This window comes from Aythya ferina (genome assembly GCF_964211825.1).
Source record: "Aythya ferina genome assembly, chromosome: 3".
NCBI classification, from domain to species: Eukaryota; Metazoa; Chordata; class Aves; order Anseriformes; family Anatidae; genus Aythya; species Aythya ferina.
In genome coordinates this window covers 43,628,660-43,642,891 of record NC_140298.1, presented here as the reverse complement: position 1 = coordinate 43,642,891, position 14,232 = coordinate 43,628,660, and the positions used below count along the sequence as shown (strand labels likewise).

The following is a 14,232-nucleotide window of genomic DNA, read 5'->3' as shown; positions in this document are numbered from 1 at the left end:
GATTCAGACTCTTACCTCTGCTTAAGAAACCTCTTTAGTTGCTCCAGTCTTGACACCTATTGGCTTTTTACCTTATCCTGTAATCCCTCTCCCATTCTTGCTGCTCCCCAGCCACCATGTTTGTTGCAAAAAGGGATTATCATCCTCATAAAAATCAGCTCAGCTTTATGAAAATAAATTATGATACTGAATAATCTGCCTTTTTGTAATTCTTTTCAATCTGCACAACTTTTCTTTGCTTATTGATTTGTATTGGGCACATGAAAGATTCTAAGATTTAACGCTTCTAAGACACTTCTTTAATGCTCCCTGAAACCAGTAAAAGTTAAAGATCTCTTGCATCTCTTAGTATTGGGTCTTCAAATAGTTTCAGCATGTCCTTTGGACAGCATAACTTTTCATCTCACAAGGTAAACACTTATTTAATTCCTTCATATCTCTTTAGACTAGATTATATTTTATGTGGAAACAACTGTCTGGAGTTAGGGCTGATGTGTTACTGTTGTGTTAGGTTTTGTTTGTAATGCATGAAATGCTTTGATTTCTTTACTGGTGATTTTTTTCCACCAGTTCATCAGTCTTCATGTGGAGCCTTTAATTATCTCTGCCTGAGGTATTGTGTTGATAGACCTAACCAAGTCTAGTTAGGTATATTTGCAGATGCAAGGTAATAAAATAGGGAAGAAAGTAATCTACGGATGTGAGCAGAGGAGAAAACAAACTTCACCAAGAGAGGAAAAAGCATTCTTTCTGTAGCCCTACTCACCTCTCCAAGAGTCCACTTTTTCAATATGAAATGTTTTAATTTTCTTTCCTGAAAAATGTGAATTAGAAGACCTGGTACATGACCTTGTGCATGTATGAGTGTGGACTTAGAAAATTATTCTGGTTGTTAGATCTGTGATTGATTTGTGCTGTACCTGATGAGAGAAAAGCAGAACAGTCATTAATGTTAACCCTGTTGTCTGCAGGAGTCTTTGTATACACCCTTCCAGAACCTGAAGTCACTCATTTGCAAGGCTTGCATGGCGAAGAAAAGGACAATACAGAGCAGACCAAGAGGGAGGGGATTTGTTGCAGGTTGGCATTGTTAATTTTCTCAATATACTATTGATAAGCTCAATCATTCTTTAACTGCAGCAGTGTTTACTTAGGAAGCATGTCCAACTAAATAAATCATAAGGTCTTTCTCCAAGAAACTGAAGAAGGGATTTAAGAAAATATCTCCTGCTTTTTGGAATTCATATGAATTTGATTACCCAAGTTTGGATAAAATATTTTCATCTAGCTACATAGCTAGTGAGATATATGCAGTAAATAAAATATTATTCAGTAACAGAAACCACTGCTATTTACTCAGTGACTAAAGTTATTTTTATAGGAATAATTGAATGACTCAGTCTTTTCTTCCTTTCCCCCAGGGGAGCTATTTTAGCTATGATAGTCTTAGGTCTGAGTGAGGCATTGAAGATTGACTGATACAGTTCAAAACAAAGGCAAGCTCTTGGGCAACGTGGAGAAGGGTTTTTGCCTAAGACCTTGCTTATTTATTTCCAGCCATATGGCTTGGTTTACTAAGGACATTAGTTTTCCCAACTGATCTGCCTGACTCTCAGTGGAAAAACATCTAAAGTGTTTTCAGCATCATTCACAGATCAACTTGATTGTTGAGGCTTTTGAGACTTCGATCACACTGAATTAATCATTCTGTAATTATTAGATCTTAAAATGCGATTATTACTATTTAAAATGTTGTTACTAAATAGAATGTGTATATTATTGAAATGCAGATAAGACTGTGGGCATAATCTGCTAGTCTTTTCTATTAAGCAAAAGTATGTCCTCAGCTTTTGATAATATTTGTACAGAACACGAAGAACCTCTAGTATCCCTTTGTATGTCAACTTCACTTTATAAACTTGAGTGCTTTTTTTTGTTTTGTTTTTTAGAGAAGGGAAGGGGTTTTTTGATAGTTTTTTAATTGTATAAGTGATAGATAAACTGTGGACCTTCTTATTTGTATATGTTGTTGCTCTACAGTTTCAGTGTCTACTGGTGGAGGTGTGGTTCTGCTTTCAATAGTAATCAATCTATGCATGACAGAATCACCTAACACTACAAATTTGATCTGGTTCAGCCATGAGCAGATGATTGCATTATGGTTGAATTAGCTGAACATCATGTGATGGAGTGTTTATGCTGGAATTATGTTTATTGCCTGCTAAATACCTGATCAAGTATGATGTCAGTGAGAATAAAAATTACCCCTTCAAAATTAATTGAGCAAATTGCAACAGACAGAATGATTTTCTTCTAGTTCAGTACTCTGCATCTTGCAACAACACTTCTGTCTATTTCTGATCTGATACTACACCATACTGGTGCTGGACATTCATATCTGTTGGTGATTTATGATACCAAATCTTGTTAGTCTCTGCTAATGCTGGAGAGCAGTACTTAACCATTTTAATTATGATTTGTGATTCCAATTTGGACAGATTTCTGTTTCGTTTTAATGACTGCTGTCTCAAAATCTGTGTCATAAAATTTTGATCTGGTTTCTAAATACACTTGTTAACAGCTTGTAATCATGATGTGCATAGATGGAAATGAGGACAAAACCATACTTATTAGGCTGACTGCAGTTTGGAAAAATAATAATTGAGCATAAGTATTTTGGCATAAATCTAAGAAATGTTGTTTCCCAAAAAAGAATATGCTCTCCTTTATTCTTCATTTAATCTTATATACAAAGTTGGCTAGTAAATACTGTTTTTCAGGAGCACAGCAAAGAGAATTTAATCCCAGGTTCCAACAAGCACACAGAAGTTCTTTTGTTCCTCCATATCATAATCAGATGAGGGGGTTCCTCTGGAGAAGTCCTCAACCACAAGGTAAAAACTTTGTTTGTATTTGGAATTACCTCTATCAGCAATGTAACAGCTGTCTCTTTATGCAGTTTGTGTTTGTATGCATGTAGTTACCCTGTGCTGGCAGCATTCAGTTACAAACCTTTTATCAGTTAGAGTTGTGTAGTACCATCAGCAGAAACTAACTGTATAAGGTGGAGAGTAGCACTATTATCTGAAGTTCTTATTTACTCACAATGTTCTGAAGAAATCTTTGCGGTATTTCAACTTTCCATGCTTAGTCTCAGCTGAATGATGTTTAAAGCTGTAACAGGTCTAAAACAAATCAGCACAGCTGCACTGAAATGTCTGTTTAAAGTCTTTGGTTGCAAATCTTAGTTCGTACTTCAATAAAACACTTAAGCATGGGAATAAATTTAAACACATTTTAAGTGATTTTCTATATCAGGGTCTCAGCTTCAAGGTTATTGCTTAGATAATAGAAATGAAGTCCTGTTTTGTCTTGACAAAAATTAATCTTGAGTCATTCACCGTTCTCACTTCTTGAACAGAACAGATGCTTCAATGAAGCATCACTGAATAACACCACTGAGCTCATATTAATGCAGTTTTACTTCCTCATTATTACAAATTAAAGCATATACACATAGATTAGAGAAAATAACCCAAAGGAAGAGAAGTGTCTAAGAAAGACACGTAGTTTTGTGAAGTCTTCAGAGCCTAAATTTCTTCTGTGTTGCTAAATGAAGTTTTCAAAGGATATTGATTCAATTAGTGTGGAGTGTTAATAAATAAATACAGTAAAGTCTTGAATGTGTTTCAGCTGCTTTTGTTGTATGCTTGAGAGTGAGATACTGTCTTTTGATTCACAGATAAAATTGTTTGTAGGTTGTCAATACTAAAATACAGTGTTCATGTTCACTGTAAGCAAAAAACAGAACTTATCACTGTTATTGTGACCATCTCAAAAATCCAGGAATCACTTTTGTAGGCACTCTGATCACCTCCAGAGATCTCACCACTAGATGAATTCCATGAAATATGTTCCATAGTAACTGCACTGAACTGTGTTATAAACATGGTTCAATTCCATTATTAAAATATTGCATACTCTACACAGGCAAAATTAAGCCTTATTTACTACCCTCAGGACACTCTTAAAACGTGATGCCATAAATGCAGTTAAATATCTCTGCTGTAAATAAAATAGATCTATTAGAAAAATATATTTGTCATTACAAAAGAATCCTGCAGTGTTTTTAGAGCTCCTTTTAAACTGACTTGCCAAGATTTTTGACATTTTGAGAGAATTCCCTTTTTCATAAGTTTGCTAGTATTAAAACAGGTATTTGGTTTGCTTCATTATGTAGCTGTTGTCTCTAGTATGTGTACCTCTTACCACAGAGAGGAGGGGAAAAAAAAGGGACCAAAAAAGTAGACAGTGTGTTCCATGATAGCTTGTGATAAAACTTCCTAGTAATATTACTGATACCTATCAATTCTATCCCTTATCTTCCCATGCTATACTGCTATAGTTGCTGCTGTTGCATATAATATAAAAATCACTGGATAAAATGCCTTAAAAATTAATGGAACAGTAACCATGGGACCCATACCTTCTGTCAGAAAAGTACCCAGTGATTAGGCATTCCTTGCTTACTCTTACCAGTTAACATTTAAGAACTTTGTGGCAATGGCTCAGCTTCAACAGTGGCGGAAAGTATGCCTCCAACCAGAAAGTATAAACCGAAGAAGCAGCAGTATTTCTTTGAAATGATGATTTCAATACCTTCAAGCAGAAAAAGAATCACATTTAGCTATCTCATTTTGTGCTGAATGCTAACCTTTAATCTGTTGTAATTAGCATTTAATTCTCTACCTTTTTTGTTTTTGAGAGAAAGGAATTCAGCTTGTATTTTTTGTTTGTTTTGCCCTTTTTTTTAAACAATCATTCTCTTAATAAATTTATTGGCCATGTGTCACAAATTGAGAGATTGCATCCAAGTAACAGAGCAGGACACCAAAGCCTTTCAGAGAGGTAGAAGTTTTATCCACAGTGTTTCTTGTCTGTTAATTTAGAAGACTTCCCAATGAGTGTGCTGAGTTTTGTATATCCTGTTGAGTGCCTGAATATTATGATGCTTGTTAAACAGGTTCTAGGTATCTAACTTAAAGCTAAGGTTAGGCTTCTGTTATTAAGCAGTAAAATGTCTAAAATTTTGGCTTTGCAGATCTTGCTAGTCTCTGTGCTTTGCATTTAAAAGTATTCCCTGAGGTACCAGAGATGTTTGTAACAAAGAATGACTGTCTAAATTCTAGGTTCATGGCTAAAACAGCCCATCACGTGCTAGCTGTTGCTAGATAAAACTTTATTAATTAGCAGTTAAGACCACTCATATTGTCTTGAATCCCACTGTCACCTCATTCTGTAAATAGCTGAAAATAAACTGAGCACTAAGAACTATGGAAATCACTATTGCCATGTATCTCTGTCGCTCTCTTCAGCAGTCCAACTGATAAACGTTTATTTCTCTTATAATACAAATTACTACCTAGGTCTAAATCAATATACAGAAGATAGACAAAAGAAAGTCTAAGCTTATCTGTGTATTGTCATATACTTCTATAACTTTATTTAAACATATCAGTAATCTGAGCAATGATTGTCATACTTGTATTTGAAAACCTGTCTGGAAAAGCACAAAAGTGAGCTGAAGACAGGAGAAAGACATAGTAAAGATAGTGTCTGTAGGACCACTTGAAATAGCTATATGAATGGTTAAAATTGACAATACTCTAATACATTAGAAATAGACAAGGGACTTGGCAAGACTATAGTTTTTCTGATCTGCCTGTGGTAAGGTAAACACCAGAACTCTGTCTGATGGAACCATGTAAAAAGAAGAGCAATTCCATCATGTGCTTTAGCCTTCAACATCTCAAAATACTGTCCATGATTACATACCAACTGGAGAGGAACATGCTTTTTTTTCAAAACATAAATACATTTTTGTTCTTGCAGACTGTCCAAATAAGTGCTTGTTTTCCTGTTTTAATGTTAATTAACAGTATTTAATTCTTCTCCTGCTTCCTCCAGGTAGAGAACATAGAATGGGACATCCAGACCGGAGGCGAAGATTCCACCTTCCTCCTCGGTAAAGAATAAATGTGATGACCTAGCAAACTGAGATGGTGGGATAGTTATTGTTGGGATCATTATGTCTATGAAAATTTCTTCTTACAAACTTTAGAGAGTAACTGAACCATATGACTGCAAAGGAAATGACTCAAAGCTGAGGCTATTTAGGGTGTTAATTAATTCCTTGTCATGTTGAGTCTAAGCTTACAATGAGACCAAAATCACTAAAATTTAAGTTAAAGGTACCAACTGAAGCAGAGTAGCATCTAAGTGTACCTACGTTATTTTGTGCTATTGACACTGGATGTTCTGAAGTATAGTCAGGAATATATAATGATGTGGTAAATATAAGTTTTAAGACTTAAACTACAAGTTTTGCACACTTTTGTTATACTTTTCTATGTTATAAGACTTTGCACACCATGAATCATGTGGAATGTCTATGCTGAATTGTGGTTTGTGTCTTGTGTAGATTATATCTTAATTTTAAGGGTTGTACCATTGTTACTGAAACCTGTTGAAAAGTTTGAAACATGACATCACTGATTGTAAATATCACCTGCCAATGAAACAAAATGACCTTCCTGTAAAATGCAGTGCTTTTCTGCTAGAGCCAAAAGCTGCTGTTGCTTTTGGCTCTTTTAGTTAAGCAGTTCTGTCTCAGTTGAATGTGCGGGATGAACCACATCATTGCTGAGGAGAGAAAGAATCTGAGTCTTGTCATGCTTTACTTCTGCAATAAATAATACTTAGGAGAACTAGTCTTCTTTTCACTTTCCCGAAATTCTAATTCAAAGACTTATCTTTATAATTCTTTGTTAAAAAATAGGTAGGCTTCACTTTGATTCAATTTCAGTAATAAACTTAATTATAAAATTAATTAATTTGAAATAAAGTTAATATAATACTAAAGGAACATAGAACAGAGCACATGCAGTTTTTAACAGCATTGTCAGATCATATTGATAAATTGGTACAACAAAAACCCCTCTTCATGCATTACAGCATGAAAAACACACTACTTATGTTTTTTAAGAAACTGTTCTGTTTTGTTTTTTTTTTTTTACGAGTTCACAATATCCTTCTCATGTCTTTCATTTGCATATCCATTCAGTTAAAACAATCAGAGGTACTTTGCTTAATCGCTGTCATTAAGAAAAAAAAATAGGCAGTTATGTACAAATCCCATTTTAAATCATGAAGTGTAAAAATTGTATCAGGAAAAAAAAATGTCAACACTTAAGTCACATAGAAAGTGGGTGACACTTAAAACTGTAGTTAGCTCGTTACTGATCTGCATCTCAACAGCCTAATTGAAAATTGTATCCATCTATGTAATCTTCAACAATTTCATTCTTTTCTTGGGTTTGTAGTGATTTTTTAATTGGCCTGGCTCAAGTGGATGTTTATGGAACTGATGGGATTTCCTCTGTTTATGTGCTTTGGAATCACCCTATCTTCAGTTTTGTACTTCAGCATTTTCGATAGATTAAGTTATGTAAAAAACTCTTCTCTTTTGTATAGGAAGTGTATGATGAAAGGAAAATGAAAGCCTGATGTCCTGTTCCCACTCGCAAAAAAGATTGAGCAGCAGAAAAAAAAAGGCATCAAAATGTTAAGAGCATGTTTTTAAATCTGATACAGTTTGCAGCTTTTCATAAGAGTCAGCTTTTAGAAGTTTTCCACTTCCCTAGTTTTCAATCTCTGTAAGAATCAGCAAACTCTTTAGTGTACCCAGTGCATATGATGTTTTGACCTGATCCTTGCATAAGTTGAGTCAAAAATTACAGATTTTCTAATTGTCTTGTTCTTTGACATAGCATTCAGAAAATAAGTATATTTCACAATTTAATACCACTACAACCCAAACCATTTGAAATTGCATTAAAATACCTTATGTGGAATTGTGACAGATCTTTGTTTTTGACATGTAAGCTTTTCTCAGTAAGAACACTTCCTTAAGTTTCTTTACATTCCAGACCTGGAAATTATTTTACTTGAAGGACTTTCACCAATGTCAATGGTGTTGAACGAGAACAAAACTTTGTAGGTACTCAGAACCATGATGTTATTAGCTGAGACATGATAAACATTTTTTCTTTTTTTGTTTTGAATAACATTGAGTATCTTGTTAATAGTTCTCAAGATCATCATTCTAGATTTTACTGATATAAAAACTATATTTCAGTGTCATACTTCTGTTTTACTGCCATGTTTATTATTTTTATAAACATTTTGAAAATTAGATCTATATCTGAAAACTATCTCATGACCCTTACTGACAGAGAGTAGCAGATGCAATAATGCTTGCATTAAGATTTGCATAACAGAAGGTTCAGAGCACAAATGCTGACCAGGATAGTTAGTATATAAATCACTGAACCTGGAATGCATCATTATGATACTTTAATCACCTACATAATAAAGACCACAAAATCTTACCCTGCATCAGACCCTAACTTCTTTTTAAGGTAGATTACACCAGAAATGTGTATCTTATCAAAATAACAATACTTTACATACTGCAGAATGTGTAGTATTTCTAGCCTTTCTAGATTTCTATCTACTATTTCTTTTTTGGGTGGTTTCGGAGAAGTTTACAATAGTTACCTGAATTTATTTCCTCAAGCCAAATGATTGGTAGACTAGAACAAATGCCTTTTAAGCAAAATGTTCGTAAAATGGACTAAATCTGTTTTCCTGACTTGTTAATCTGTGGGTTTGGTAGACAGCCAGTCTTCAGATACTGGATTTCTATAGTAGATATCTATTTCTATCTACTAGATCCAGATACTAGATTTCTAGATGAATCTAATTTCTAGATTACTGTTGTGTTACTGTAAAAGAAATATTCTGTGCCTTCTTTCTGGATTGAAATTGTCTAATGCCTGTTTTTGTCTCTAAATTCCATTGAACTATCTAAGGAAATTCACAACTAAGAGAAGAAATACAAACAGAAAAACAGAGGAAATTTTTCTGAAAGAGGAACAAGGGGCTCCAAACTTTATAAAATTGTGGTAGATGCCTGTCTGCATCTTCAGTCATATAAATAAAGATCCACAATAAATGTGGTCAACAGTTTTGCTCAGATAGTAAAACATACGCTCAGAAACGTCTAACAATTAGGACAGGTTTTTCAGAGACACCTATAAATCTGAAGATATACTTTTGGAAACACTCTGAAAACAAGACTGAAAATGTTACCAAGACTGAAAAATGTAATGAAAAGTATTTCTTGCCTTTCAGGCACGTTTCATTAATTTGTGTCTTTCATGAGCAGTTTGAGTACTGTAGCTTTTCACTGTTTTTTGGTTTGTTTGTTTGTTTTTTGTTATTAGACTTTTTTCAGTGCTGTTGTTGGTGTCTTATTTGGCTCCTCACAACTGTTTGTCTTTTAGGTCGCCCAGATGACCCTACTTATTACTGGAAGTGAATGAAAATGGATAAGAGAACAAGATACGTTTTTATGAAAGGCTGTATGCTGAAGATCCCAAAAACTTAAAGTAGTGGTGGTGGGAAGGCTCTAATAAGAATTTTATCATGCATCATTTTCAGTTAGGTTTTACTTTGTATACATTGTTTTTCTAGACTATTTTTTACTGAAGTAAATTACAAAATGTAGCAAAACAATTCTTATGTATTTTAGGCTTCATACAGTATTGTTTGGAGCACTTCATAAAAATGTTTTTGACAGAGTTATACAATGATTAAAAAATTTGTAATAAAAAAATCATGCCTAAAAACAGAAGCCAATCCTAGGTGTTAAAAGGCTGCACAAATTTAATTAATTCACCTAGTTCTATTGGCAAAACTGTTATGCCTCTTCTGTGAAACCTTTATGCTATATGAGGATGAAATTGCCTGGTCTTGGGGGGGAAAAAAAAAAGTCATACTGGCTTACTTTCATAGGTCCTCAGTCTCAGAAAAAGAGAAAAGGGCAAAAGCACTGCTGAAACACTCTAGATTAGTTTTAAAATCAGTTTATATGTATAAAACTGCTGCAGCTGTCCTGTTCTTTTGGGGCTTTTCAGAGCTGAGTCAAATACATAGTCCTCTTTTAGAATACCTAGAATTCTCCTCCGTATGCAATGAGTAATTTTTGAAACATTTAAGGCTTATGTTAGTCCTTAAACCTATCTTTAGATAGCCTCAAAATAAAAGTGGAAGTGTGAGCCTCTGGCCAGTGTAATTTTGGCAGAAATTCTAAATTAAGAGAAAGCTAACAGACAAGTTGAATGCACTCATGTTTTTATAAGTGACAGCTACTTGAAGCACATGTGTAATTTTTTCTCTGTTGACAACTTTGATACCTTTTTTACAGATGTTTGTGGAGACATGATTTCACTCTATACTAGATAGTCCTGAGAGATACAAGTAAATGAACAGAGTACAGGTAGGGCAATCAGGTATCTCCTGTTAATTTTCACTAGTCTTACACATCACACAGACTTTCTTAATACTTCTGAGATGTGTGATTTTAGAATAGTACATAATTATGCTCAAATGTCTTCAGAAGTGTTTAGCATGTGGAAAACATGCTATTTTTATATTCCAAAGAGAAAACTTAGCTCTCATTTTGAAATCTATTTTCATAAGCAGTACTATAGCTATTTCACAACTTAGATTTATCCTTATGGTATAGTGATTACTAATGTAAACTCTGCTGGTTTTAGTCCATTATTGCTCAGTTGATGTATTTCTTAGGCCTTGTGCAGGTAATTCCTTTGAGCCAACTGTCAGTGGAATTTAGTTCCAATTTAGTATACGTGTTGTGTTAAAGTGAATAGTATTGTCAGATGTATATAACTTGATACTATTATTTCCTTGTATTATTTCCTTTCTCTGTTTGTAACGCAGTAAATATATTCTTTCATACCCTGCATGTAGCAACAGTCTATCTAAACAAATAAATTGGCAGCAACACAGAATTTCTAACTCAATGAAAAATGTGAGCAGACGCTATTTTTACACGATGCAGTGTCTGATATACATTGTAGGGATCTGGTTGTGATAGGGATATTCCCACTTCCTTTTTCTCTTGATTTGTAACTGACTGTAATTGTACTGCCTTTTTTTCCCATTTTTTTCCTTTTTTTTTTTTTCTTTCCACAAAACCTTTTGAATGATGTGGTCTGAATTTTATAGAAGTTCTTTACTTTCAGGAATCTCATTTTGTATAATGGTGTATTTAAAAAGAATGTGACCATGTGCCAGAATTTGCTAGTAATTTCTCCTTCAGGTTCTGATATGGGGAAAGATTTCTGTTGGCCTCAATAAACAAAATTAAATACAGCTAGAGTAGGAGTTTTGCTGTGCTTGTTGTGGTATATTGTGAATTGCTGATAATAATTATCCTGGCCACTGAAGAACTGTTAGTTTCTCTGTGAATTTGTTGGTTGTTTTTTTTTTTCCTCTTAAGGTTAGACCATAAGTAGAAGCTATTATTATTATTTTTTTCCAAGCCAAAAGATTTTTTCCCATCAGGAATCAAAGTAGAAGCAGGAAGCTGAAACACAGAGGTGCTAATTTTCCTCACTGAACTTTAGATTGGTTAGAGTACTGTAAAGCTTATAGACTGTAGAAGGCTGTCGTATACAAGGAAATATCCTTAAAGCTTCCAATCTAATAGTGTCTCCTTAATACATGGACTGCAGGGATACTTTGAATTAGTTTTTTTGTTTTGTTTTGTTTTTAAAAAAAAGGGGGGGGGGGGACTGGTATGGATTTGAAGTGAACAAATCTATTTTTTGTGAAGGAAAGAAAATGCAAGGAAAGCAATTTTTATTTCTTGTTTGGCTATATTGCTTACTGTCTTCTTCAGCCCATGTGAAGTGTAGCTGACCCTCATCAAATGTTCACTTGAATTGTGTGTTTATTAGCTGCTCTTCTGAAAGAAGATTCAGGGAATACTGATTAACATGGGTAATTTGATTAACACCAGTCAGCTGTGACTCAACAGTAGTGACCAACAGGCAGACATTTTACTTCCTGGTTTCCCCAAGACATCAACGTGCCTCATCACCGTGGTCTTGTACAGTGATTATGGACAAGAACATGTGATTACATGTGTGAATGTGGTTACCATCATCAGACTTGCCCTGCTCTTGTTCAGGTACTGTGGGACTGCACCCTCACCAGTGATGCCACTGCCCTGCTGGCACTGGCACTGGCAGCTGCTGTTTTGCCTTCCCTTGTGGAGCAGCCCACACGTGCTGCTCCGTGACAGTGGGATTCAAGACCCAGACAGAACAAGTGGTCAGAAAGCTTGGCTGTAGGTACTGTAGTAACTGGACAGTGTAAAAAAAAAAAAAAAAAAAAAAAAAAGTATGGCCCCAGAAAGACTAATGGTTTGATTGGTTTGATGTTGGTTTTCTTTTTTGTTGTTTTTCACTTGTGCCAACTGTGAAAATAAATATTGTGTGTGTGTGTGTATATATATATAGAGAGAGAGAGAGAGAAAGAGAGGAAAAAAAAATCTGGTGATTCAGGTTAGGAATCGAAGCCAAGTACTGGCCCTGATCTTGCAATGAGTAGGAGTTATGGTAGTGCACAACTGAAAATTCTCTAATACATTTGAAATAAGATCTGTCTCCCATGTCTCAATTTACTACAAGTAGGAGTGGAGACTGGGGACAAAGAACTGTGCTGACTGCAGAATTCTAGTCACGTGGTGTTGCATTCTGCACTAGGTGTTCATATTTGATATCAAAATTGTTTCGTTAATAAGTGCAGAGAGCCTGTTGAGGATGCTGATTACATTTTGAAGTACTTCTCACTAGTCCCACAGAGGTAAAGGATTTGATTTGTTAATCTGCTACATTCACAAACCTGAAAAACACACCATCTAGGGAAACAAAGAAGAGAGTAAGATGGAAACGTACAACTTTTTATATTTTTAGGCTTTTATCTTTGTGCTGGTACTTCTTATTCTGCTGTGGTTGGTAATTAAATCACTTACTGAATGCCCTATTATTACTACTGGTTACAAGATAAAAGACAACATATTCAAAGGCAATATGCTTACTCTAGGCATGAACTTTAGTCTGAAATACATTGGTATTTCAAGTGTATTAATATCCTTCATGACGGAACACACGCAAAATACTAGATGTGTAAACCAATCCTAGATATAATGCATCTGACAATGCTTGATAACTGGAGGCTTTTAAACAGAGTATGATGCACTTAGTCTTAAACATTCAGTACCCAACTATGCAGTTGACCTTTGGACTTTTATTAAAGACCAAAGCTGTACTATAAGAACTGCTCTGACCTCAGATGTGATTTTTAAATATGCCATAGAAAGCTCAAAATGTCATTGTTCAGTGAAAACAATCATAATTTTTAGAACTGTGATGAGAAGCTTGTGAACAAGAAGCTTGTGTGAGAAACATTTCTGGCATATGGAAAATTTATCTCAAGGTAACTATTCAGGAGTTACCTTTATCAGATGCATCTTTACTCTAGTCAAGGGACGGTTTGTTTGCTAATAGCAAACAAAGTCCAGCAGGCTCTGTATTTATTTTCTGAGAATTCCTTAATTTTCAGTTGCAATGAAGATGTAGCTCATCTAAAAGGATGCAAACATGTAACATGCTGCTTTTTGATAATCATCTTTGCCCTCTGGTGTAATTACCCATCAGATGCTTTGTCCTTCTAATCTACATTCTGCTGGAGGGTTTTCAATTTGTGTAAAGTTTATTCAGGTTTGAGGCATGCTAGTGTAATACGCATGTGAAAGATCACCAGTTTTAAATGTGTTGCTTACTGAATACAGTGATAAGGCTGACTCAGAATCTTAACCATCTTCGGGCAAATTACAATACTTTTGTCTTTGAGAAAGCCTTTATTTTGTAGGTGTTTTATAATTTCTCCTCTACCTTCCTTGTGCAGAGAACAGACTGCATGAAGCAGCAAATAGGGGAGGTTCCACAAAATCCACTTGTGGTACTGCATTTCCAAAGAAAAGACAGAGAGCAGTTACACAGGTGCTACCCAACAGTACATAGCATTAAGATGATGGTCAGTGCATCTAGAACAAAAGTTCTGTTTTTTAAAAACAGTTAACAAACCTAGGGCATACTGTACTTCCATTGTGGTTGCAAAACACTTAATACAATTTTTTCTTTTTTATTAACTCTGCATTCATGTTGCAACTTCACATGACCTCTGCAAGTCTAGACAGTGACTGATTTATGCTTTACATAAAGGTTACATTTTGAA

General features: G+C 34.8%; 1 protein-coding gene across 4 annotated transcripts in view; it reads left to right on the top strand.

Moving 5' to 3' along the window:
• The window catches only part of FAM120B (family with sequence similarity 120 member B), a 53,114-nt gene extending 43,274 nt beyond the window's left edge, over positions 1-9,840 (top strand). For 3 of the 4 annotated variants that reach the window (XM_084515761.1, XM_084515762.1, XM_084515760.1), the window contains 4 exons: positions 972-1,080; positions 2,781-2,894; positions 5,968-6,025; positions 9,408-9,840. In XM_084515761.1, the coding sequence (XP_084371887.1) occupies positions 972-1,080; positions 2,781-2,894; positions 5,968-6,025; positions 9,408-9,420 (294 nt within the window). In that variant the 3' untranslated portion in view covers positions 9,421-9,840. The remainder of the gene's footprint in view (positions 1-971; positions 1,081-2,780; positions 2,895-5,967; positions 6,026-9,407) is intronic. The other variant, XM_084515763.1, reaches the window with a different exon arrangement.
• Positions 9,841-14,232: the final 4,392 nt, after the last annotated feature.